This window comes from Myotis nattereri (genome assembly GCF_964212035.1).
Source record: "Myotis nattereri genome assembly, chromosome: 1".
In the NCBI taxonomy this organism is placed as follows: Eukaryota; Metazoa; Chordata; class Mammalia; order Chiroptera; family Vespertilionidae; genus Myotis; species Myotis nattereri.
The window spans coordinates 73,176,316-73,204,095 of NC_138075.1; the positions used below are offsets into that span (position 1 = coordinate 73,176,316).

At 38.6% G+C, this 27,780-nt stretch overlaps 1 protein-coding gene across 2 annotated transcripts; it reads left to right on the plus strand.

The window, feature by feature from the left end:
* Window positions 1-287: 287 nt before the first annotated feature.
* Window positions 288-27,726, plus strand: LOC308516785 (inactive Rho GTPase-activating protein 11B; the record flags this gene model as incomplete). 2 transcript variants are annotated; one of them, XM_081087898.1, is made up of 12 exons in its annotated part: window positions 288-416; window positions 6,506-6,576; window positions 8,364-8,460; window positions 8,972-9,225; window positions 10,676-10,839; window positions 11,529-11,675; window positions 18,353-18,427; window positions 19,041-19,208; window positions 21,924-22,053; window positions 22,494-22,602; window positions 24,389-24,527; window positions 25,143-27,726. In XM_081087898.1, 12 exons carry the CDS (start codon window positions 288-290, stop codon window positions 26,720-26,722), a joined length of 3,063 nt encoding a protein of 1,020 aa, XP_080944024.1. The 2 variants fall into 2 exon arrangements, with proteins under 2 accessions (XP_080944024.1, XP_080944025.1); XM_081087899.1 differs by lacking the exons at window positions 18,353-18,427; window positions 19,041-19,208; window positions 21,924-22,053; ... (1 more) ...; window positions 24,389-24,527; window positions 25,143-27,726 and having other exon boundaries at window positions 10,676-10,784; window positions 11,529-11,672.
* Window positions 27,727-27,780: the final 54 nt, after the last annotated feature.

Below are 27,780 nucleotides of genomic sequence, written 5' to 3' on the forward strand. Positions count from 1 at the left end.
GAGGAGGAAGGGAGGTCTTTGTAAGTAGCTGAAAGGGTCGTGTGACAGGGGAGAAGGCTGGCGTAAGTGAAGGAAAGGTGAGGCGTGGCCAGATCAAAGGCTTGAGGGAAGGCGGTTGGGGGACGTGGAGCGAGGAGCCGGGCAAAGCCGTGGAGGTGGCTGGCGGCCGGGGCCGCGAAGCAGCGAGGAGGAGCGCACAGCCGAGCGCGTGCCGAACGTGGAAGGCTTGTTGGCGAGCGAGGTTCAGGACTCGGGTCCGGCCGCGGAGGGCGGGCGGCGCCTCCGGGATGTGGGATCAGCGGCTGGTGAGGCTGGCCCTGGTGCAGCAGCTTCGGGCTGCCTACGGCATTAAGGTCAAAGGTGGCCGCGGGCAGGGCGAGCGCCGGAGGCGGGACTCAGCCGCCGCGGCCGTAGTGGTAAGTCCGGGGGGAGAGTCCGGTTGGGGGGTGGGGGTGGGCCGGGGAGGGGAAGCACAGCTCGTACTGTCGCTACCAGGTCCTGCCGGCATGTTCATTCTGTATGGGCCCAAAAGAGAAGGCGGTTACGTGCGTCTGATTCAATCCAGGTAGCCACCGGCTGACGTTTAAAAGAGTGACGTGGCTTATTCGTTACAGGCGTTTTTGGTCACTCAGAGAAAGTTGCAGGACTTTTCAATCTCAGCAGCTTGACATTAAGAGGTAGATCATCGCGGGGGGTGGGGGGCGGCATGTAGCTGCCCTGTGCGTGGTAGGATGTTTAGCGGCATCTCTGACTTCTACCCACAAGATGCAAGTTGTGAAAATTAAAAATATTTCCAGGTGCCTTTCCCCGCTTTCTCCATCGTTGTCGTCCCCCCCGTCCCGTCCCCCCTCCCTCCCCCCCCCCCACACACACACCCTCAGACCTGTTACCTTTGCCTTTCTCTCTCCTAAGCTCCAAGGGCCCTTCTTTTGCTTCTGTAACGGGTTTCCTGAGCCTAAGCAGCCCAGCTGGCGCACTTCTACTACCTCTGTCACTTTCTACATAAAATTTCTCTTATCCTCTGGCCAGGGGGCTCGGTTGGTTGGAATGTTGTCCCACACACCAAAAGGTCGCTGATTCCATTCCCAGTCCGGGCACATACATAGGTTGCAGGTTCCATTCCAGGTCGGGAGTGTATGGAGGCAACGGGTCCATGTTTCTCTCTCTCTCTCTCTCTCTCTCACACATCTCAATAAAAATATATCTTGAAGTGAGGATTTTTTAAAAAATGATGTGTATACCTCATAAACTTTAGAGAAATTGTTTTTATATTCTTACAGAACCAACTATATTTGAGATTTTGGAAAGCCAATCGAGCTTTTAAATATTAACAAATATGTTGCCATATGAAAGAATTTGTACATGGATTTTTTTTCACCGCTTAAGAAAAACTGACGCCTGTCTTTAGATTCAGATAGGTCTGAGTTTGAATCCTGCTCTACCCCTACTAGATGTGTGATCTTGAACTGCTTGTTTAATTTTCCTAAGCTTCAGTTTCTACTCTATAAAGTGGGAATAATGGTATCTCTCCTTGGGCTGTCTTAAAAAAACTCTAAGATATGGCAATAGGACTACCACAATGCCTGTCACATGCCACTTAAACTAATTTTAGTTGTTACGATAATAAATGGTCTATATCCTGATTGTCACACTAGAAATACTAATAAAATGTTCAAATAAAGAAATACAGAAGATTATAGTGTTACATGAGTGGGATCTAACAAGATAGGTACCTGAAAACTATATTTCTTTAGTTATTTGGTGTTGATTGGCTAATAATAGTTTTGAGTTTTTTAAGAAAAGAACTAGAAATCTTTTAAGGGTGGTATTATAAATGATATTTCAATACATACAGTTTAAAAAGTATGCTCTTTATGAGATCAAATTTTAGCAGTTACTTATGAAGCCAAATATTGAGAATAATGAGACCTAAGGGTGGACAAGCTCCCTGAATTCTACTTATGTATGATATTTGTAGACATATAATCAGCTTCAGCATCTGATTTATTTTTGCATTTTGCTTGGTTGCACAGTATCAAGAAAATTTTGCTTTACTCAGACAAGGGGTTACCTATGTTAACTTTCTTTTTTTAAGTAGCTCTCTTTGAAATGGTAATCGTAGCAGCAAATATTCTTTGAATGCTTGCTCTGCATCAGATTAAGACCTATGTGAGGATACTGAGGCATAGGGAATGTTAATTTGATCAAGTTCACTTGGTAAATGGAAGAGCCAGTATTTAAAATCTGGCAGTTCTCCCTCTAATAAACAGTTTGCTCTCTTACAGCATTATACTAAATTGTCTTTTCTGTATTCTTCAATTAAATGGAGCCACATGTTTGGAAAAGTGAAATTTTGTTAGTCTGTTGAATCATGAACAATGTTGAATGGTTTCTCATTGTGAATACAAAGTTAAATAATAAATAAGATGCTCTTAAAATATAAGTGCTTCAAGAGCATTCTTGGAGAGCAGATTCATTTAAGCTACATTAACATTTGTGAGATTAGGTATACACACTTATTTAATTTTGTATAAGTAGACACATATACAGGCTTTAATTTATTTTCTTTTTTTTTTTATTTTAGTAAATCTTTGTTGTTCAGATTATTACATTTGTTCCTCTTTTTTTCCCCCCATAGCTCCCCTCCACCCAGTTCCCACCCCACCTTCTGCCCTTACCCCCCCACTGTCCTCATCCCTAGGTGCACAATTTTTGTCCAGTCTCTTCCCGCATCCCCCACACCCCTTTCCCCACCAAGAATAGTGAGTCCATTCCCTTTCTATGTCCCTGATTCTATTATAATCACCAGTTCATTCTATTCATCAGATTATTTATTCACTTGATTGTTAGATTCACTTGTTGATAGATGCATATTTGTTGTTCATAATTAGTATCTTTACCTTTTTCTTCTTCTTCCTCTTCTTAAAGGATACCTTTCAGCATTTCATATAATACTGGTTTGGTGGTGATGAACTCCTTTAGCTTTTCCTTATCTGTGAAGCTCTTTATCTGACCTTCAATTCTGAATGATAGCTTTGCTGGATAAAGTAATCTTGGTTGTAGGTTCTTGGCATTCATCACTTTGAATATTTCTTGCCACTCCCTTCTGGCCTGCAAAGTTTCTGTTGAGAAATCAGCTGACAGTCATATGGGTATTCCCTTGTAGGTAACTGAGTTTCTTTCTCTTGCTGCTTTTAAAATTCTCTATTTATCTTTTGCTCTTGGCATTTTAATTATGATGTGTCTTGGTGTGGTCCTCTTTGGGTTCCTTTTGTTTGGTGTTCTCTGCGCTTCCTGGACTTGTAAGTCTCTTTCTTTCACCAGGTAGGGGAAGTTTTCTGTCATTATTTCTTCAAATAGGTTTTCAATATCTTGGTCTCTCTCATCTTCTGGCACCCCTATAATTCTGATGTTGGTACGCTTGAAGCTGTCCCAGAGGCTCCTTACACTATCTTCGTATTTTCGGATTCGTTTTTCATTTTGCTTTTCAGGTTGGGTGTTTTTTGCTTCTTCGCATTTCAAATCTTTGCCTTGATTCTTGCGCTCCTCTGGTCTGCTGTTGGGAGTCTGTATAATATTCGTTATTTCAGTCCGTGTATGCTTAATTTCTAGTTGGTTCTTTATCACAACATTGAGGGTCTCATTAGATTTCTTGAGGATCTCAATAACTTTATCGGCGGCTTCTAGACAGTTATTGAGAGACCTTAAAAGTGTGGTTCTGAACTCAATATCCTCCATTGACAGTTTTGTCCTGTTTCTTTGTCTCCACATTTTTTATGCTTTCTTGGTGCACCCCCTAGTGGTCTTTGTGCGCAGTTTCCGGGAGCCGGTCCATCCTTGCTGTTTCAAAGGACCTGGCATATATGGCATACTGTTCTTAAAATGTTTGCTCACCTTGGCACTATGTGTTTTAACCAAGGTCTCCTCCTCTCTGAGAAAGGTTGTTTCCCCAGGTAGGGATTTTCCCCTGAAGTTAGGGAGGGAATAAAACCCCTCAACTAAGTGCCAGGCGGGTAATTAATCACTTTAACTACGAACAATCATGCTTAGGCTACATAATCTTTACTCCCTGGAATGGAGATAAGAAACACCCTAACCTTTGTAATAGAGATTGATAGGATTGAATCAACTGGTATAAATACAGATGTAACAAGACAGCGAGAGACAGAACTTAGAATACAGAACCTACACAGAACCTAGACACAGAACCTACACAGAACCTAGACACAGAAGAACTTCGCTGGAGAGAACATGGCAAAAGATCCTGGACTGAACCTGACTATAGAAATTGGCAAGAGAACCTGACTAGAACCTGGTGACTGAACCTGGCTGCAGAACCTGGACAGAACCTGGCTGGAGAACCTAGCGAGGGAACATGGCTACAGAGTCTGGCTGGAGAACCTGGAGAACCTAGCAAGAGAACATGGACACAGAACTTCGCTGGAGATCTAGACCAGAACTTGGCTGGAGATCCTGGCTAGGCTGCTGATCAACTGAACGCTGTCTCCGTGTCATTCCTTCTTTGCCGACTCCGTCTATGCCTTTGGGAACCCCTGGACGTGCTGGGGTTGGACCCAGGCACTCAGTCTTGTTGTAGTTAAGCCTTGATTGTTGTAGCTAATACTGGGGGGGATTTGACCTCCAGGCCAACCGGCTGTGAGAATCAGCTGTGTCTGCAGAGGGAAAACTTCTGTCCTCTGGGGCGGTGCTAATCTAGCCTTTCCCTGAGGCTATCTGGCAAATGGCTCTGCGCAGGGCTTGGGCGGGGCGGGTCGCATGGGATCAACAGAGCGGGTGGAGGGAGCAGTTATGGCTGCTCTCAGTCCCATCCCCAGAGGCTCTGCCTCTCAGAGTCCCAGCAACCGCTGCAAACCTCGGAGAGAAAGCTGCCTTTGAGTTCCGACCGATGCCAGACAGTCCCGCTTCTCCCGTTTGAGTCTGGGTCCCTAGAGATTCGCCTGGATCTGGAGCTCAGAATCTGAGCCTCCCTCCCGATTGAAAACGACAACCGCGCCCTCAGCCACCAGCCACCAGCCCGCTCCTCGCGCACTTCCGCACCTTTGTATTTTCCGCACTGCGCCTCCTCTGAGTCTCGTATGCTGTTCTCTTTCCTTCTAGTTGAAGAATTTCCCCTCAGCCAATCTTCCTGTGGTTCTGGGCGATGTCCGTTCCGTCTTTTAGCTGTATTTGTGAAGTGGTTGTTTGAGGTAGCTAACTCCGGTGTTTACCTATGCCGCCATCTTGGTTTTTCCCAATTTATTTTCTTAAATCCAATGAAAAGCTACAACTTTCTTATTCAGTGACACATTTTTAAGAAGTTTGAATGTGTGCACAAAGATAGTGTGTACAAACATGCAAGTTAACTGACATTTACAATTTTACTCTTGGGATTTTCAGTGTGTTAAATTTTGAATGTGAGTAATACATTTGAATGTGACTGTTTAAAATGGTTTTTAAAGTAGTTAAATGAAGTTTGAATTAAATGTTTGCAGAATCCCTATTTTTGGGTAGCTCAGAAAGTAGTTTGAATAGCACTTTTCCATGGAGTGTGTAAAAGATAATCAGGTCTAAAAATAACCACTTCTGGTGTAATTTTAGGAAGTACCCAATGAGTGACAGGAATTACCATTATCAATTGACTTAACCTCTTGTTCAAATTAGTATTTATAAGGTGCCAGAAGGAAGGTATAAGGTCAGTATTTTTAAGGTCATTGAAAAAAACAGGTAGTATTTTTTTAAAATACATTTTTATTGATTTCAGAGAGGAAGGGAGAGGGAGAGAGAGAGAGAGAAACATCAATGATGAGGCAGAATCATTAATCAGCTGCCTCCAACTGAGGATCCAGCCCACAACCAGGTCCTTGACCGGAATCAAAACCCGGGCCCTTTAGTCTGCAGGCCTAAGTTCTATCCACTGAGCCAAACCAGCTGGGGTGGAACAGGTAGTATTTTGAGGGAAACCTTAGTGTTTTGGGACAAATCTGTTTAAGAATTTCATGACTAAACACTAACAGGGTTGATTTTTTTATAATGGCTTTGGAAATGGAATTTACCACATTGCTTCAGGGCACTGACTTTATCTTTGCCATCATTGTACTCTTAGCACCTAGCATAAGGTAGTTACTTTTTACAAAATGTACTTGAAAGAATTGCTTTCTTTGTCTTGACTGACTGATAGTTTACGTCTGCTTTTATTTATTTATTTTTTAAGTGTTGTTATTGACTTCAGAGAGGAGGGCAGAGAGAGAGAGGAAACATCAATGAGAATCATTGATCGGCTGCCTCTTGCACTTCCCCTACTGAGGATTGAGCTGGCAACTAGGGCTTGTGCCCCACTGGGAATCAAACTGACCTTCTGGTTCATAGGTTGATACTGCACCTCTGAGCCACCAGCTGGCTCTGCTATCTTTTTTTATTTGTTGAGGTTTTAAATTTGCCCTAATGTTTAAGAAAATTTATATTATGCTTAATATTTGTGTTAGAGTAACTAAATTTGTCATTTTAGGGTAAAATATTTGGAGTACCTTTTAATGCATTGCCCCATTCTGTTGTACCAGAATATGGACACATTCCAAGGTAAGCAAAGTTTGAAATGAATAAATATTTCAAAGTGGTGTTTGAATGTTTAAAAATAAATAGTTGATTGACTCACACATTTGTTTTAAATTAACAGATGATTTCATTTCTCGGTAGTAATGTAAAAAAAAATTTACTTAAACTTTCACATATTTTTAACTTCAATTTTTACTTACTCCCAGGATTGAATTTTAAGGTTTAGTAATGAGTAAATGTTAGAGAGCAAATTATTTTTGTTCTATTAAATTAGAGATTTCAGATCTATACTAATTCTTTTCTCACAATTCTGATTATATTCAGTAATATACTGAATTATCAATACAGCTAAAATATTGATATTTTTATTTTAGAAAAGTTGGGTAAAAGAATTTTATGCTAAGATATTAGCTTATTTGTGAATATAAATTGCATACCTTGAACTTTTTAATGTTGTTTACTATTTATAAATAATCTTTTGGACTAACTGGATCAGAAATTACTAGGTAAGTTTACATCTTAAGAAAATAGTTTAAATGCATTTAAAGAAACTGTTTTAGCTCTTTCTAATTATTTTTCCCTCTGTCCAAAGTAGGGTTCATTCTGCCTACTCTAGTCCAGTAACCTGGGTTTTTAATTGATGCATTGTCCAAAAGCACTTACTGAGCACCTTGCTGCCTTAGAATCATTTTCCCTCAGATAATAGGTGTAGATTCATAATCTTCATTAAGGTTTCCACTTAGTATTTTGCTTTTTAAATAATCTGCAAAGGTTTGTTTATATGGATTTTCAACATTTAGAATTGCAAATTCTAATAATGACTACATCTTTGTCATAATTTTTTGCGTGCTAAAAGAAACAACAAACTACTCTGTTACCCTCTGCGATGTTTAGTCACTGTGCACCAATGCAACTTTTATCAGTGGCTTACAGCTGATATCCATTCTAATTTATTGGTACCAGCTGTTAACTAAGCATCTAAAACTACCATTGGTTGTTAGAAATTGTTCAATATAAAAATTGAGCACACATCTTTAAATATGAAAAAGATTGTAAGGACTGGGGTGTATTTGATTTTCTGAGAGATAATGTTAGAGTGAGAAAAAAAACACCTTGCCTTATTTTGGGGGAAACATAGTAAGTACATGGTAGATATTTTAAGCTGTGCATGCTGTGCAAGATCACACATGGGGAGAGAATGAAGAAAAGAAGGCCTTGGAGCCTTGAGCCATCCTAGCATGTAGAGGTCTGGAAGAAAAAGAGGATCCAGAAAAGGGGTTTGAGAAGAAGCAGTCAGGGAGTCAGTAGGAAAACCAGAAGAGTGAAAAAGTATTTTTAAAATGATCTGGGAGTGGTCAAGTGTGTTATGCTGGTAGGACCAGCAAGATGAAGACAATGAATTTACCATGGATTTGGCAAGGCAGAGGCCATTGGTGACTCTGAGAGCGCTTTTTTTTTTTTTGGAGTAATGGCTATGAGAGTCTGATTGGAGAGGGTGGAGGAGAGACTGGGATATGAAGGAAGGTAGATTAGAGGCAGTGCAAAAGACAAGTCCTGTGCTCTGAATGAAAGCAGAGAAACAGGATTGAGAAGGATGTAGGTTAAGTGGGTTTACTGAAGTTGTCATGGGTAAAATGGTGGTTCCTAGAGAGGAATTTAGGAAGCACGTGGCCTTTTATCACAGGTTAAAGGGATTTGTACATCAGAGCTTCTGTAAGGGGTGTAGTGCCTGGTCTGCTCCTGTACTTTGGCAGAATAATGGGATTTAGAAAGATGTGTTCTGGCCACCTGAAAAGATTTCTCTGTTTCAGTTTTCTTGTTGATGCTTGCACATCTCTAGAAGAGCATATTCATACAGAAGGGCTTTTTAGGAAATCAGGATCTGTTATTCGTCTAAAAGCGTTAAAGGTAAGCATATTCTTAAACTGTCATTTTTCTTTTGTACCATATTTTTGGTGTGGTTTTGTGATTGAACTATGTAGAAGTATTACATGAATTATTGACAGAAATTGAATTTGAAAATAGCTTTTTTCATGGCAGAAGAACTTTTTTCCAAAAGAAAGCAAATCATTTCTGTAATGCTCTTCCCCCGACCCTGTTTTTTTGAGGTATAATTCACCAGTACATTTAGGATGAACAACTTGATGTTTTGATTTACATATACATTGTGAAATCACCACAATCAAGCTGTTTATAAAATGCTTTGAAAGTTTAGAGTAGTTTAAAATTCATGGTCCTAGTTTCTATAAATGAAAAAAAAGAATTTTTTATTATTTTTAGCCTTCTGAAAAGGAGATATATTAAAATAAGAGTTAAAAGAAATTTATTTTAAAAAGGTCTTTAGAGTACAAGAAAGGATAGTTTATTTGCAATATACTCCTAAGCCCCCAAACACTCAAGATTATTTTATCTATTTCAGAATAAACTGGATCATGGTGAAAGTGGCCTGTCTTCTGCACTTCCTTGTGATATTGCAGGACTTCTTAAGCAGTTTTTTAGGGAATTGCCAGAGCCCATTCTCCCAGCTGATTTACATGAAGCACTTTTCAAAGCTCAACAGTTAGGAACAGAAGAGAAGAATAAAGCTACATTGTTGCTCTCCTGTCTTATGCCTGACCACACTATTGATATATTAAGATACTTCTTTAATTTCCTTAGGAATGTTTCTCTTAGGTAAGTAGTAATGAAAAGTCTTGGGAAATGAGAATTTAATTACTCAAGTAGCTGGATTTACTCTTATAGATAATAAAATTTCATTTGGAGTGAAAACTTTTCTTAAAAGTCCTATATAACAAAACCCTAATATGCAAATCAACCAAATAGCAGAAGACTGGTCGCTATGATGCACACTGACCACCAGGGTGCAGATGCCCAACGCAGGACGCTCTTGTGTTGAGCATCTGCCCCCCCCCCCCCCAGAGGGAGGTGACCGGTGGGGGCGGGGCTGGTGAGCGGGCGGGGCCAGGTTGCCAGGCAAGGTGGGTGCCAGTGGGGGCCCCCTGATCCCCCCACCGGCCACTCGCCCCACAGGTTAGCCCTGATTGTCGGCCAGGCCTTGGAACCCTACTCTGTGTATTGGGAACAGTCTCTTAGAAAGAAAAATCAAAACCTGGCAAGGCTACTCTTAACACTGAAAAAACAGGATGATGCAGTGATGACATGCATGGACTCTGGCTTGTCCATTTTGTGGTCAGCCCTGATTCTGACACTTATAACTGTGTGACAAAGCCAGTTACTTAACTTCTCTCTGCTTTAGTTCTTCTACCCACAAGATGGGGAAAATGGTACTACTGCCTCAGAAGGATCATGTTATGTATTACTTTTTATAATCAGGGCAAAAAAAATGTAGCTGCCCATACAACAGCAAGATGCCTTTTACCTGTATGAAAAGTATGGTCACTGGTGCATGCAGTGTCCTAGATAGTGAGGGGGATGTCCAACTGCTGGTTTAGGCCTGATCCCCACTGGCCTAAACCGGCAATCGGACAACATCCCCCAACTGGCGCAGGCCGGGCAGAGGGGATGCCACCCTTCACCCCACCTCCTCCCCTGCATGAATTTTGTGCACCAGGCCTCTAGTATTATATATTTCCTTTCCTTAAGAAGTCTATCCTGTATAATTTAAGAAACAATATACCAAATGATTTACTATGTCTTCTCTGTGATCATTATGAATGCCTGGACAGCTTATTGGTGATTGTAGGATTCTTTGTCCACTGAATGGTTTCAGATTACTGTGTTTTTAAAATATTTGTGTTTTGCTCTTCAAATTTCTCTTCTCTTTGCTGTCAATGAGCCTGCTTGTTCTAGACATACTTCCTGCCTTCTAATACTTCAGATTTTCTGTGTGTGGGTTTGAAAATCAGACATGTTCAATTTGTGTGGAAAAACAAAGTGTGGGCTCTATGTTTGCATGATTTTGATGATGTGTATCTAAGCACACAGAAGCTGTGTATTTCTGATTCTGTCTTTATTCAACCTGATCGTGTAGATGAGTCGATGAAGGGTAACTATATTGTGACTTGTGTTGGACTGGAAAAGTAAAAGGTCTTCAAAATATACTTAATATTTTATTTTAATTTTTATCTTTGGTGCCATCTCATAAAAGCTTTTTTTCATTTAGGTCCAGTGAGAATAAGATGGATAGCAGCAATCTTGCAGTGATATTTGCACCAAATCTTCTTCAGACAAGTGAAGTACATGAAAAGATGTCTGCCAACACAGAAAAAAAGCTACGATTGCAGGCTGCAGTAGTACAGACTTTTATTGATTATGCATCAGATATTGGTAAGATGTAGTTGCATTATTAAGTAACTAGAGGCCCGATGCGTGAAATTCATGCATGGGAGAGGGGGTCCCTCAGCCCGGCCTGCACCCTCTCCAATCCGGGACCCTTGGGGGATGTCTGACTGCCGATTTAGGCCTGATTCCTGGGGGATTGGGCCGTTCGGCAGTCAGACATCCCTCTCACTACCCAGGACCAGTGGCTCCTAACCGCTCACCTGCCTGCCAGCCTGATCACCCCTAACCACTCTGCCTCCCTGCCTGATCGCCCCTAACCACTCTGCCTGCCTGTCTGATGCCCCTAACTGCTCCCCTGCCTGCCTGATTGCCCCTAACCTCTCTGCCTGCCTGCCTGATGTCCCTAATCGCTTCTGCCTGCTTGCCTGATCGCCCCTAATTGCATTCCCCTGCCGGCCTGATCACCCCTAACTGCCCTCCCCTGCTGGCCTGATCTCCCCTAATTGCCTCTGCCTCAGCCCCCGCCACCGTGGTTTTGTCCGGAAGACATCCGATCTAATTAGCATATTACCCTTTTATTAGTATAGATAGGACTTATTTAAGTGAGGGAGATCCCAGCTTCTTCAAGTGAACTATGAAGACAACTGTTAGAAAGTTGATATATACTATTGAAACATTTTGGGGGTGCGGGGGCAAGTAGAGGAAAGATCTTAATTGTGAACATTTTCTTTTAGGACATGTTCCAGATTTTATCATGGAAAAGATACCGCCTATGTTGGGTATTGATGGTCTCTGTGCTACTCCATCACTGGAAGGCTTTGAAGAAGGTCAATATGAAACTCCTGGTGACTGTAAGAGAAAGCGAAGACAAAGTGTAGGAGGTAAGGAGGAGTGACAGTTTGTTTTAGGGAGGTAAAGCAATTTGCTTTATCTGAAATTCGCTTGAACATAAAGAAGTAGAAACTATGGTGTATGCCATTTTGGTGCTTACAGCATAGTTAGAACGGCATGACATATGCATGTGAAAAGTCAAAGTGACAGTATAATTTAATATTAAGTGCTAGATCTTCAGCACAAACCAAATGAGAAAAGTTCCCAGGATTATAATGGTCAGGGCTCTTCAAAGTGAGCCTTCTTGAAGAAAAGGTAAAATGTAAGGGGGATTGGGTGGAAGACCAGAATAATTGTATCTTACTCTAGATGAGAAGAATGCTATGAAAAAATATTTCTGTAAGAAGTAATCAATATCTGTAAAACGACCAACGTGACTTGAAGTGTTCATCCTAAGGATTAGGATGATACTATGGTGAGCTCAATGTCAGGCTAAAGAATTAGAACATTGATTATTAGAGAACACCATTGAAGTCATAACATGATTAAAAATACGGCAGTCCTCGGGTTACATCGAACTCGACGTACATCACCATCTCCCATTTATTAAAAAAAAAAGTTCCATCATTTCGACGTATGTACATATGTACTTAGTTTTTTATTTATTTACCACAAGTAAAGGTCAGGAATTGTTATCTTTCTTTTAAATTTTTTTTACTGTTTCAATTCATTACTGCTGTGTATGTGCTCCATGTGAGTGACCTAGGTGCTTATATAGGTGGGTTCCGACTTACGGTGAAAATCACATTACGTCGTGCCCTAGGAATGGATCTCCAACGTAACCCGAGGGCCTACTGTATTTTAGAAAGTTACCTAGTTTGAAGAACTGAAACTTGGAGGTAGGGAGAATAGTCAGAAATGTGGGGCAATAATCCAGGTGTGAGATAATGATTTGAAAGTGATATGAATTAGTTAGGAATATGAATTAAATAATGTGGGAACATTACCAAGGAAGAAACAAAAAAAATCCAGGGTTCCATTGTAGTGAAATCAATTATAATACTTTTCAGCTGCTTTTTTTAATTTAATTTTTTAAATTCTCACCTGAGGATATTTTTTCCATTTATTTTTTAGAGAGTAGAAAGGAGGGATGGAGAGGTAAGGAGAGGGAGAGATATGAGAGAGACACATCGATAGGTTGCCTCCCGCATGCATCCTAACGGGCCAGGGATTGAACCCGCAACCTAGGTATATGCCCTTGATGGGAAATAAAACCTGCCACCCTTCCGTGTACAGGCTGATGCTCTAAAAGCGCTGAGAAACACTGGCCAGGGCCTCATCTCCTTGATGAAGAAGTCTGTGGCCGTAACTCCTCCAATTATCTTGGAAAATTTCTTATCTTTTGAGTATTGGAACCAGTTGTCATTAACTACCCCCTTTCTTTTAACTATTGGTTTATATAGTATTACCTTCTATTTTTTCTTTGCTTCCTGTATAGATTTCTTATGCCTTCTGCATCAGTTTCCTAGGGCTACTATAACAAAGTACAACAAACTGGGTGGCTTGAAACAAAACTTGAGTACAACTGCAGAGACCATAATTGCAAATAAGGTCACATTCTCAAGTACTGGGAGTTAGGACTTAAACATATCTTGGAGGACACAATTCAACCCATTAAACTTCTTCCTATCCCAAATGTAGCTATTTTAAGACACAGATTATCTTTACCACCCTACTTCCTTATAGTTTGTTACCTCATCTAAATAGTTGAACATTGGATCGCTCTCATTCACTGTTAACTCTCAAATGTCAGTTTCAGATTCATGCAAATTATTTAATAACAGTTTTCCTATTTAACCACGTCAGTTCCACTTTAGTAAGGGAGGGCCTACTAGGCATTCTTCTTCTTCTTTTTTTTTTTTTTTTAAATACATTTCAGAGAGGAAGGGAGAGGGAGAGAGATATAGAAACATCAGTGGTGAGAGAGTATCATTGATCAACTGCCTCCTGCACACCCCCTACTGGGGATTGAGCTCACAACTTAGGCATGTGCCCTTGCCTGGAATCAAACCCGGGATCCTTCAGTCCACAGGCCAGCGCTCTATCCACTGAGCCAAACCAGCTAGGGCTAGGCATTATTCTTTAAAAAATAAAAGTCTAAACATGACCCCCAACCACTGAGTCATACCAGCCAGACTAGTGTTTATTTTTTATGTTATAGTTAGCCTTCTTTCTTTTTAATATCAGACTTTGAAATGCCACAAACATCACTGTGACCTGATTTGCGGTAGCTTTAAAGAATCTTTTGACTTTTTTTTTTTTTTACTTTTTAAATTGTGGAAAAATAAAACAAAATTTACCACCTTAACCATTTTAAGTGTACGCTTCAGTAGTGTTCAGTACATTCACATTGTACAACCAAACTATAGAACTTTTATTTTGCTGTTATAAGAGTTAGTTACTTATTCCTTAACTTTGTGCTTTATATGACAATTCTCAATAATTGTATTGCTCCAGAATGTACACAGAATTTATGAGCACACTCTTAAAATAAGTAAGAGGAATTTGGTCTATCATAATTTTCCCATTCTTGCCTGTGTATGCGAGTGTGTGGGCTCCTTGGCATTGTCTTTGTGTTAACGAATGTCTTTCATGGACACTGATGCAGCACTGAACTGATTCAATTAATATGATGCCCTGAAATCCTCTATAATAATAAAAGCATAATATGCTAATTAGACCAGACATTCTTCCGGATGAAGCTGGAGATGCGAGGGAAGCCCGGGTCCTGGGTGCCTGCCGGTGGCCTGAGGGAAGCAGATGCCGGCAGCCAGGGGAAGGAAGGCCTACTCTTGCACGAATTTCATGCATGGGGCCTCTAGTGTATAATTAAAGACTAATATGCAAATCGACCGAACGGCGGAACAACTGGTCGTTATGATGCGCACTGACCACCAGGGGTCAGACGCTCAATGCAAGAGCTGCCCCCTGGTGGTCAGTGCGCTCCCACAAGGGGAGCACCACTCCGCCAGAAGCTGGGCTCCCAGCTGGCAAGCGCAGTGACAGTGGCGGGAGCGCCTCCTGCCTCCGTGGCAATGGATGTCTTCTTTGAGCAGGCCTAAGCTGTCAATCGGACATCCCCTGAGGGCTCCCAGACTGTGAGAGGGCGCAGGCTGGGCTGAGGGCCCCATCTCCCCCGAGTGCACGATTTTTGTGCACCAGGCCTCTAGAGAGGTGGTCTACTTTCAGTGTGGCCCATTATGCTCCAAGGACGGTCTCAGATTATGGAGGGAACAGTTTGTCTTTCCATACTCCTGGCTTTGCTGTGCTGGTCTAATTGTGTTTATCTGCTGTGGCTGAATCTGTTGCTCTCTGTCTTCTGCTCTGCATCTTGTTTCTCTTCTTTTCCTTTCTTTTTTCTTTTTCCTCTCCCATATTAACCTTGTTTATCTGCCCAGGTTTCATAAAGGTTGGCTTTGTTAGCCATTGCCTGCAAGTTAGAGCATTGCCTATTTTTGGCTCTTTGAGGTTTTCAGTATTCTCCTGGTTTGTATATATTTCACTTGAGAGTGTAAGATTTCTCAATACATAAGTGCACTATAGCTGAGCTTGAATTTACTAGTAAATAACTACGTTCAGTGATATTTGCTAATTAACTTTTTTTTTTTTTTTACCTTGGAATCTCAGAAGTTGTATTTCTTTATTTTTTTATTTTTTTTTAATCTTTAATTTCTTTATTGGTTAAGGTATTACAAATGTGTCCTCATCCCCCCATTAACCCTCAACTTCCCCTCTCCCCCCTCAACTCATGCTCTCATCCCCCTGTTGTCCGTGTCCATTGTTTTGGCTTATATGCATGCATACAAGTCCTTTAGTTGATCTCTTCCCCTTACCCCCACCCTCCCCTACTTTCCCTCTGGGGATTGATAGTCTGATCCCTGTTTCTCTGTCTTTGGATCTGTCCCTGTTCATCAGTCTATGTTGTTCTCTATATTCCACAAATGAGTGAGATCATGTGGTATTTATCTTTCTCTGACTGGCTTACTTCACTCAGCATAATGCTCTCCAGTTCCATCCATGCCGTTGCAAATGGCAAGAGTTCCTTCTTCTTTACCGCAGCGTAGTATTCCATTGTGTAGATGTACCACAGTTTCTTAATCCACTCATCTGTTGATGGGCACCTAGGCTGTTTCCAAATCTTAGCTATGGTGAATTGAGCTGCTATGAACATAGGGGTGCATATATCCTTTCTGATTGGTGTTTCTGGCTTCTTGGGATATATTCCTAGAAGTGGGATCACTGGGTCGAATGGGAGTTCCATTTTTAATTTTTTGAGGAAACTCCATACTGTTCGCCACAGTGGCTGCACCAGTCTGCATTCCCACCAGCAGTGCACGAGTGTTCCTTTTTCTCCACATCCTCTCCAGCATTTGTTGTTTGTTGATTAACATATTTAAGAGATTTTTTTGTTTCATTGTGACTAAAAATTAGGGGTACATTTTTGCATGAAAGTATTCCTGTGGAAGTCACAATTTCTTATATAGCTAAATCCAGTGCATATTTTTTGGCTTGTATTATTGGGAATCTCTGACTATTTGATTATGTCTTGTCTTTCCTGATTTTTTTTCCTCTCCTTTTTTATTTGTTTATTTTTGGTTTTGCTTTGTAATACTATGCTTTCATGGTTTTCCTGCCTCTTAAGTCATTTGTTCTGTCTCATTTTTCTGGATTTTTTTCTGACCACCTCTTGAATGTTCCATTCTTTCATACTTGATCTTCTTACTCTTTGTCCTCTATTTATTTGTTTATTTTTAAAATAGATTTATATTGATTTCAGAGGGGAGGGAGAGAGAGATAGAAACATCAATGATGAGAAAGAATCATTGATCAGCTGCCTCCTGCACACCCCACACTGGGGAGCAAACCCACAAGCCGGGGGACCAGGAATCAAACCGTGACCTCTTGGTTCATAGGTCTATGTTCAATCACTGAGCCATGCTGGCCGGGCTTTGTCCTCTTTTTAAATGATCTCATTCATTGTCATTTTTAAAAACTACCATTTCTGGGCTGATGATTCCCAAATCTACTTCTCCGGCCTAGATCTTTACACAAATGGATTTATATCATCTCAGTGTTTCATAGACATGTCTAACTCTTCTTTCATAATGTCCCTTGTTTTTTTTTGGTGGCACCATTATCTACTGACTCAGCAAGTCAGAATTTTCCCCACATCTCACTGTTCACCAAATGTTGTAACTTTGATCTCCTAAATTATTCCTGCCTCCATTTTCCACTGTTCTGTCCCTGTTCAGACCTTCATCTGCTGTCTGGCTAATTTCCACTCTTCCTTCAGGTCTCAACTATCACTTCCTCAGGAATACCTTTGACTCCCCAGTATAAATCAGTTGTTATAATTGTACCTCAGACTATTTAACCCACTTGTCATGTATTTAGTATTTCCTTAGTGTACTTGTTTCCTCTCTGAGAATAAGTTCCCTAAAGGCAGACTGTTTTGGTCACTGTTGTATCTCTAATGCTAGTGCAGTGCTTGACACATTATAGGAACAAATTAAATACTTGTTGAATGACTTAGTAACATACTTAGAAGAACCTTCAGCTAGTTTGCCTGCCTCTAAGGAGGCTTGCTGCCTCAGGTCTGTCTTTCACACTGCTGTCTGAGCAATTTTTCTAAAATGTGGATCAGACAGTTTTGCCTTTGGAGAAAGAAGTTCAAGTTTTTCAAAATGACACACAAGCCCTCTTCCTGATATAAAAAGGGTTATCTTATGTTCACTTCAGCAGCACATACACTAAAAATTGGAATGATACAGAGAAGATTAGCATGACCCTTGCACAAGGATGATACAAATTCCTAAATTTTTGTGACTGTGGGGGGAAGGGTGGTGGGTGGAGGTGGAAGAGGATATGTGGGAGATAAATAGTGGTGGAAAATAATAAAATAAAGGGAAGAATTAAAAACAAACAAACCACAAGATACTACTTAAAAAAGGCTTATCTTTTACCTTATCTACTGTTCACTGTTTGCTCTAGCAATATCAAACTACTTGGTTTCACCCAGCCATTGTAGCTCTGGTTGTGCGATGACCCATGAACCAAGAGGTCACCAGTTCCATTCCCAGCCAGGGCACATGCCTGGGTTGCAGGCTCCATCCCCCGTTGGGGGCGTGCAGGAGGCAGCCGATCTTTGATGTTGCTCTCTCATCAATGTTTCTATCTCTCTATTCTTCTCCCTTCCTTTCTCTCTAAAATAAATCAATAAAAACATTTTTAAAAAGATCTGCTAGTTTCTAGTATACATAAATCTTGTGTTTACTTACATGCCTATGCATATGCTGTTCACCTTGCCTCAAATCAACAACCTGATTCTTCAGAACACAGGCCAGGTTTTACTTACCCTGCAAAGCTTTTTCTCTTATTGCCACTTCCCCTTCCTCAACAAGTAATGCTTTCCTCTTCCATACTCTTTCTGTACATCATAAGTATTTTACATTTCATTTGGTATTGTATATCTCTTATTTTTTGAAAGAGAGATCAGAGTATAAGTGAAATGGAATAAAATATACCATTAATAACCTTAACTGACCTTAAAAACGTATGTTGATACAAATGTAGATTCTAGAAGACCACAAATATCAATATGAATTATTGGTGAAAGTTAGGTAAATGTTATAATTAATTATATGATTATATATGCCTTGCATTTCAGATTTTGTCAGTGGAGCACTAAATAAGCTTAAATATAACAGAACACCCTCTGTTACACCTCAACAAGAAAGAATCAGTAAGTGTTATATGTATTTAATGAAAATTTCTGAGTTATTTTGGTTTAATCAAATCCAATATTTTCAGTGGAGATACTGTACTATAATACTATGCTGTGACTTGCTAATTACATTGGCTATAATAAACCCAAAATTATAGATAAGAATTTCTTTTAGTCTATTTTATCTTTAATCTTCTAAATCATGCTTTTCTGTTGCTTATAAGTTAGATGTTATTGAACATGTAAAAATAACTCAATTTTATTTTTGTTTTAGAACCAGAAGTTTATTAGTATATGTGACCCTCTCCCTTTTTTTTTTATGTTGGTTTGCTTGTGGCTGAAATTATTTAGCCCAGTAACAGACAATTATAATTTTCTTCCCTATGTTAATATTCTTTAATGTGAATTATATGCATCTTTTAGTATATTTTGCTCAAGTTACTACAGCTTGCCTATTTTTATTTTACAGAATTAATGATATTTAGTTTTATAGCATGTATTTGATAATGTGAACATATATCACTCCATTCTTTGTTTAGTCCTAAGTAATAGTTTTATAAGAATAAATTTATAAAGCTTTTTTATTTTATCAGCATTGTGGGAGAAACAATAAATTGTGGGTGTTTTTCAGCCCAGCTGTCTGAATCTCCAGTGATTCTTACACCAAATGCTAAGCGCAAACTGCCAGTAGATTCTTCTCATGGTTGCTCAAGTAAGAAAAGGAAGTCCATCAAGCACAATTTTCATTTTGAGTTGTTGCCAAGTAATCTCTTCAGTACCAGTTCTACACCAGTATCAGGTAACAAATGTGATTTATATAATTGGGTTGTAAACATTAACATAAGTGCCTGTTCTGGGTAAAGTGCTATTTCATGTTAATACTGCCCTTGAGGAGCCAGAGCTTTATTTTTTATTAAACCTGAATTTTTATAAAGTCCCCTAAATTTTAAAATAGACTGATCTGTATAATTGACGTGCATGTGGTTTATGGCCATGCCCATTGAAAGTTATGAGAAATAACTGGGAGGGAGAGTCTGGCTTCTGTGGATAGCATCAATGCTCAGATTTTATGTGATTGGACATACTGAATTCTACTTCTGGATCTGTAGCTATAGCTGTATTGCTGTCTTCTGTTGAGTTGAGGTTGTCCAAAGTTTGATCATCTCTGAATCCATAGTGGGGTAACTATCATGAGTTGCATGTGGATGGGGGGGTGGGGGGGGTGGGGGTGGGGGTGGAATGTAATATTTTTAATGTTTTATGCTCTAAAAGCTTTAAAAAGTTTTTATATACTGTTTCTTGTAGCATGACTTCCAGATCCCTTACCATCCCAGCCATTTTCTTCCTAATGAACTATAAGTTCCTAATATGTCCAACCAGAGCCTCCAGGGAATAATAAAATTTAATCATGCCCATTTTAGTGCCAGACTTTTGTTATTGTGGTCTTAGGTTGGGTTGGCTTCTTTAGCATGTGCAACAATACAGTTGGCTCAAAATAACCTATAGTCAACCCAAATGAAATGAAACCATAACTAAGTCTGAGGTCTTCCATCTCATATTTGTCTCACATTTAGTCAAAATGTGAGTAACCTCTACCTCTTTTAGATTTTTATTGGCTGGTTTCTGACAATGTTAAGAGTTCCATTTTGAATTCATTAGCTGGGTTATTAGATCTTCTCAAAGGCCTCTCTTTTGTTTATTTAAAAAGTTTATATTTTCCTTGTTTGTTTTATTAAAAATTTAAAACAATAGCAATTTGTTCTCTATGGTCCTTAACAGGTTCTCTTGGTTCATTAATGTGTAATAATAAGAATCTTGAGGCTATGTCTGTAGCTTTTTCAGTATTCAGAAGTTGAAGACTTCAATTTATTTCAAAGTAACTTTGGGTTTCGTTTTTTGAAATTTAAAGGCTTTTCCATTTAGGAGGACTTTTTCCAAATGGCACATGTGAAGTGTGGTTCTACCTGCCTTTGCTTATTTGCATTACATTGTCCCCAAGGATGATCTGCTGACTCCTTTTCTCTAAACTTCCCCCAAATAAGGTTAAACATTCTTGTGTTATTGTAACATTACTATGAACCTGCTTAATCAGTGAATTTTTTAAATAAAACATTAAGCAACAGTAACCCTATTATTTTAACTCACCTCTTTGTTGTTGTTAGTCCTCACCTGAAGATATTTTTCCATTGATTTTTAGAGAGTGGAAGGGAAGGGGAGAGACAGAAAGAGAAACATCAATGTGAGAGAGACACATTGATTGGTTGCCTCCTGCACACACCCCAACCAGGGCTAGGGATAGAGCCTGCAACTGAGGTGTGTGCCTTTGACCAGAATCAAACCCAGGATCCTTCAGTTCGTGAGCAGACACTTCAACTACTGACCCAAACTGGCTAGGGCTCACTGTTTTTTTCTTTCTCCTATCCTACTTTCTCAGGCATAATTCAATAAATTTCATTTGCAAAATGTTTCTTTAAATGTTATAAAGGCAATATTATCTAAAGTCCATGAGTACCTATATACAATTTCTTTCTTACATATGTGATAACTTTGCATTATGCCATGTATTCTGGCTGTGCCTTCTTATGATCACTGCAGCCCTAGGATAAAGCTACCTGTGTCATATTGGATACATTATACTGGCCTCCAAAATTTTATTTAGCCAAGTGCACACCCCCCAAGGTCACTGTAATGGTTGTATTATTAACTATTTTTATAACTGAAAAACACTTGGATGTCTCTGGGGACCCATGTGAATTTATCAAAACAAATGACAAGAGGGCTCACGCTTGTGGAGTATGTCTTAGGCATAATTCAAATGTAAGTCAAATGTATATGAAGCTTTATTTTATAATTATTTTACTTTTTTCCTCATTTCTTTTATAGTCAGTTATAAAATAACTGGATCAAAATGAGCTGTTGTAACCACCAGTTTTTGAGCATGGAACATGACCGTAGACAAGTGGTTGCATGTGTTATAGATTATTTTCTTGCTAAAAATATTAGACAAGTTATATTCAAGTCAGACAGCAGTTGGCTAGCAGGTGCATACTGGATACTCAGACTCTAAATTGCTTTTCAATAGTTTATTTTTAGTAATAGTATTTAATACTACATATCAGATACTTTGCTGGGCATTTTATATATATTACAATGATACTTATATTTGCTATAGAAATCCATTTCCAAAGCCTCAAGTCATTAGTAAATGGTGAGATGGACAGACTGTCTCGTCAGCTTGTCCTTCTCCAGTCTGCAACAGTGCCACTCCTTTGTATTCTTAGACAAGTTTAAAGCTCCAGTGTGCAAGCAGTGGTGGTTCATCTCACCTTTCATTTCTACTAAAAAGAAGAAAATTGATTCTTTTTTTAGTTGAGTTGGGTTATTTGGCCCCTAAAATTTTTAAGCAGAAGTGATATGACTTTTCTTGTGGCTTTAAGTCTAATCACTATTAATAATTTATATTTGAAAAAGAAAATAAGTGTGTGTGGTATATTACATGTGATTGTTTTTATAGTTCACTTTGATACAAGCCCAGAGGTGTCATCTCAGAGTTCACTCTCTCCTGTAGCCATCAGTGGAAATCTTTTGATCAGTACAGATGTACCACGGCGAAGTAAAAGGATTGCAAGCAAAAAAGTTTGCAGGTAATTTTCATTGGATAAATATTTGATGTATATAGCTAATAAAATATTTCGTCTTTATACCAAGAATCATAATTAAAAAAAAATGTTTTCTGCGTTATTAACCAGGTGCCCTTTATATATTCTCCAGAGAAAGATTCCTAATTTGAATCATTTACTTGCTTGAAATCCTACTTCAAGTTGATATGTGTAATTCTTAAATTTCTGGTTAATTTAAAAAGCTAGTTTATTCTGATGATTCTGGTTTATAAGTGACTAAATAACTCTTGTGATAGATGGAAAAAATCTTTGCGTGCAAATACAATGTGTTCACATATGGTTCTTAAAACTTAACTGATTTTAGAAATAATGATTTGCTCTGGACATTCTCAAATTTCATTTTGCAAAAGTTTCTCCAATTTTTTTTTGCTATAAACTAATATTTTAAATTCCATTTTTTTTAGGGTGGAATCAGGAAAAGCAGGCTGCTTCTCTCCTAAAATCAGTCGTAAAGAAAAAGTTCGAAGATCTCTTCGTTTGAAATTTAGTCTGGGGAAAAGTAGCAAAGATGCAGTAAGTGTCTATCACCATTTCATTGATGTTTATCATAGCATAAAGCTGTAGATTTGATGCTGAAAGACCCTCTCAACCCTGCCTCTCCTCTAGCTACTTTCCCATTCTCTACTCCTCTTTATACCAAACTCTTACACTTGCCTATCTCTAGTCCCTCCTTTTCCGATTCCATTGAGGCTTTCATCCTCAACACTCACAGAAAATACTCTCATGGTCACCCATGAATTCATCCTCACTCAAGCCACTAGACAAAGATCAGTCCTTGTTTGACTTGACCCACCAGCAACATTTGACTTGGCTGATCACTTGCTCCTCCTCAACATACTTTCTTTTCTTGCTTCAAGGACATTACTCATGAGTTTCTTCCTTCTTTGCTGGTTACTCTTCTAATTCCTTTGCATTGGAGTTCCCAAAGCTTCATCTTTGGACCGCTCTTTTCTTTCTCCACTCACTCAAAGGTGATCATCAATTTTAAACATCATATATTTGCTTGAGACTTCCAAGTTTGTATCTCCAGTCCAGAATGCTCTCCTGAACAACTTGTCTGTTCTTAACATCTGCCTACTTGACCTTCATAGTTGGATGTCTATCCAGTAGACATCTCAAGTGTAACCTTTCCCAAATAGAGGTCTGAGATGCATTTCTTCACTGCCTCTGTTTCTCCAATCCTACCCTTTCCCCAATCACACTCCTACCTGTAGTCTTCACCATCCAGTTATGGCAACTCAGTCACTTAGGCCAAACCATGCAGACATTCTTGACTCCTCACTTTCCCTCACACACCCTGCCTACACCATTAGGAATCCTGTCTTAACTATTGCATTCCGAGTATATTGAGATCAGTTTCATCAGTACTGTATTTTTAACTTTAAGTCCTTTTATCTTGAACTTGTATTACTGCAATAAGTCTCTATTAGTAGGTCAACCTGCTTCTACCTTGCTGCTGTACTCTAGCCAAAATTATCCTTTTAAAACCCAAGCTAAGTCATGTCATTTCTTGACTCAGAACCCTCCAGTAACTCCTCATTTCACTCTGGAAAAAAAAAAAAAGCTAAGTTCTTCCATTGACAGTAACCCTGCACACGACCTGCTCCCAGCCTCCTCTGAGCCCTCTTCCTGCTTACTCAGCTTCATCCACTCTTGCCTCCTTGCTGTAGGCCAAATATGCCAGACCTGGCTTCAGCCTTAGAGACTGCATTGGCATTTTCCTCTCCCTGGAATGTTTTGTTCATAACTCTCACCCTCATTTTTTTTACTCACAGATCATCATCTTATGATCACTCTGTTGGAAATTATACCCGCATCTTTTACCATTTCATATCCCTCTTACCCTACTTTACTTTTCTCCATAACACTTTTCATCTTTTGTATTATATATTATACAATATAATTGACTGATTATTATTTTCTAGTCTAAATCTGTCCACCTAAAATATAAATTCCATGAAGGTAAGATTTTGGCCTTAGATTTTTTTGTTTTTCTTTTTAATTTCACTTTTGTGAATAGGCCCTGGCAAAGACTTACCATAATTTTTTTTTTTTAAGTTAATGAAGATGTGAGGCAATTTTTTATTTTGCATTATAAAATATCAACTAAGAGCTGAGTCAAATGCTTACAGTTTTTATCACACATGCAAATGTATTTGGTACAAAATTGTTTCTCAATTATATTATTTTTAATTAACTATAGAATTTTGATAATAAAAAATTTATTTTGTTTTAATATTTTGAAAATTAACTGGTTTACTTTTTAACAAAAATGTTCCAATTTTTCTTTTCTGTACAGAATGGGTGTTCTGGTGTCAATAGACATGAAAATGTTGGTCGACGACTTGCAAACCAACAAAATTTAAAAAGTAGTATTGAATCTGTAAAAACAGGTCTGCTTTTTAGCCCAGATAATGACGAAAGAGTAACCAAGAAAGGTAATGGTACATTTACATGATATTATTAGAGTTTTACTCAAAAAACCTACTTTAGTTGTGTTTTTTTTAATATATTTTTATTGATTTCAGAGAGGAAGGTAGCGAGCGAGCGAGAGAGAAACATCAATGATGAGAGAGAATTATCGATTGGCTGCCTCCTGCATGCCCCCTACTGGGGATTGAGCCCACAACATGGGCATATGCCCTCACTGGGAATCGAACCATAACCTCCTGGTTCATAGGTCAATGCTCAACCACTGAGCCACGCTGGCTGGACTAATTTAGTTGTTTTTTAAAATGAAAGTTTTCCAGCATAATTGAGATATAATTTACACATGTCCTTTCATTGCTTTTTTAATGATAAAATATATTAAATAACTGTTCTGAAAATTTAAAATTCATGTTTAAATAAAAATTTGAATTGGCATTGTATTTTTCTGTGAATAATTGGAGGATGCTTATAAATATGAAAGTTTGACATTTAAAAATTCTTCGCAACAAATCTTATTTATTAGAATTAAATGCTTAGTACCTTTATTCACCATGTATTTGAATAATAATGTAAAAACTAGGTCAAATATAAATGATTAAAAACCCTGAACTGTTTTATTTTAGGTTCAAAAAAGATCAGTAAGTCTGAGGAACATTTATTGACTCCAGAGCAAGTGGACAGAACAAGTTACCGAATGTCTTGGACTGGACCTAGTAATTCAAGTTTTCGAGAAATAGAAGCAAAAGAAGCTTCTCCAATAGAGGGAAATCTTGAGGTGGAAAACTCTTGTTTGGAGCCTGATATGGTAGAAAAGTCATCTATTAATTCATATGAACTCACTCCTTCTAATGTACACAATAAGCATAATGACAACCTAACCCGAAGCTCTCTTAGTGGGGATGAAAATAACTTGAGTACAGAGACTTTGGTGAAAATTCAGAAAGCATTTTCTGATTCTGGAAGTAAGCTTCATGCATTGATAAACCACAAGCAGTCATCATTTTCTAATGTGGGGAAAGTAAAAGTAAATGAAACATCTATAGCATATAGCTCACGGGAAAATCTATTTGAAAGTAATGATTTGACTGTAATAGCATCAAATGAACACCACACTGGTAAAAATGAAAATAGTTTTTCAGAAAGAGACTTCTCACAACATCAAACTCAAAAATTAGATAGAAAAGCAACTATAAAATGTTATTCAACTAATATGAAGATGGAACATGATGATATCATTCATTCAGATATGCCAAATGATGACTTAAACAAGCAAGAATTGCCCAGTGATGAACAGATAAAAACACAACAGTCCCCAAGGGATAAACTAAATACTAAATTAAAGGAGGAGAATATGATTGAAGAGAACTTGTTGAATTGCCCAGCTCCTAGGGAGGATGCAGCTAACACCTCTTCCTCAGAGCAGATTACATGTGACACAGCCAGCTTATCAAAACCGAGGCGTGTGACAGTGGTTACACAGCAGTCACTGGTGGAAAAGTGTGATACAAGGCTATCTGAACATTTACAAGTAACAGAACATGGAAAGGTTTCAGACCACATACAATGGTTTAATAAGCTTTCTTTAAATGAATCAAATAGGACAAAAGTTAAATCACCGCTTAAGTTTCAGCGCACACCTGTCCGTCAGTCTGTCCGAAGAATTAATTCTTTGTTGGAGTATGACAGACAACCTGTAAGGCACAAATTGGCACATCTTGGTGATACTGCTTCTCCTCTGGTTAAATCAGTGAGCTGTGACAGTGCTCTTCCCTCTTGTATCGAAAGTACGTCAAACGATTCCTTAATTTCACATACCCAATCAGGTCCTAAGGAACGGAAGTCTGTTTCATGCAAACAGTCAAATGTTGATGCAGTTACAAGATCAAGCATGGGATTAACTTCTAAATCTTTCTCACAGATGAAGAGGCACCCAGACTCTATGAATGCTTTGGTTGGGTCAAACAGAGTTTATAAACAAAAAGTGACATCTGATGGCCAAATTACTAGTAAGGGTCCTTTGGAGGATCTGACAAATCATGATATGTTAAGATCTGTTGTAAATAATAATACAGGCTTCTCTGGGATAAATAGCAGGATCCTTAGGAAGCCGTCAGAAAGAGAAAGGGTCTGGTATAAAGGTTCTCCCAAAAATCCTATTGGAAAAGCTCAGCTACTACCAACAAGTAAACCTGTAGACTTGTAATTGGTAAATGTTATGCTTGTCATTAATGTAAATAAAATCAGTTGGTGATGTGCTTGTTAATTTGTAGCTCAGGATGATTGTTACATGATAGATTTTTAATTTCATGGCACAAGCAACTTGGATTCTTGTGCTTGTATAAATGACTACTTTTCCTTAATTATGGCAGTATTTAAGACTTTAATTTTATTGTGATGTTTTAAAACAGGTTACACTTTACTTTTTAAAAGATTATTGACTGGCTTTATAAGAAATTAATTTTTTAAAATTGCATGAATTTTATGTCTTAAGTGTGATGGGAAGAGTAGAATAAATTGTGTCTATTTCCTGTTATTCCTCCTAAGTCTACAAGAAATGTTTAGGATATAAAGGGAATAGATAAGACTTGCAAGTCTTATTTCTTGAATTACATTAATTTTTATTGTCTTTACCCAAATCCCTAGAAATTAACTTGTTTCAATAGCATCTTAATCCTTTATTCCTATTCAGGGCAAAATAATGAGGTTTCTATTGCCTGTAGATGTATACAGGGTGTTCACTTAAGAATGATGGCTAAAGTAGAGCAATGCTAAAGTGTGCTTATATAGTGTGTTGCTGCAGGAATAATTGATGACTTTTAAGCCATACTATATTTTTAAAAGTAACTTGCACAAATACATTTATATCTGTTTTGTCCAATGCAGAATTTAAAATTGAGGAATAAATAAGCTTGAAAATTTTAATCAAGGTGATTTCTTATATGCAGATGATTGATTCTAGACTTTGAAATACTTGATGCACCTCCACATTTACCTTGGATTCTTTTGTATGTTTTTTTCATTTATTGAGGTGACATTGGTCAACATGAACATATAAGTTTCAGGTGTGGATTTCCATGTTACAAAACCTGTATATTGCACTGTGTGCCTACTACCTTGGAGTCTTATAGTTTGGATTCATACAAAAAGCCCATGATGGCTTGTCTTGTGTTTAAATGTTATTTATTTAGCATAGATATTAAAGATAACTTCCTGAAACATAACTTGCCTGAGATTCTAATGAAATTCAACCCAAATTGTCAA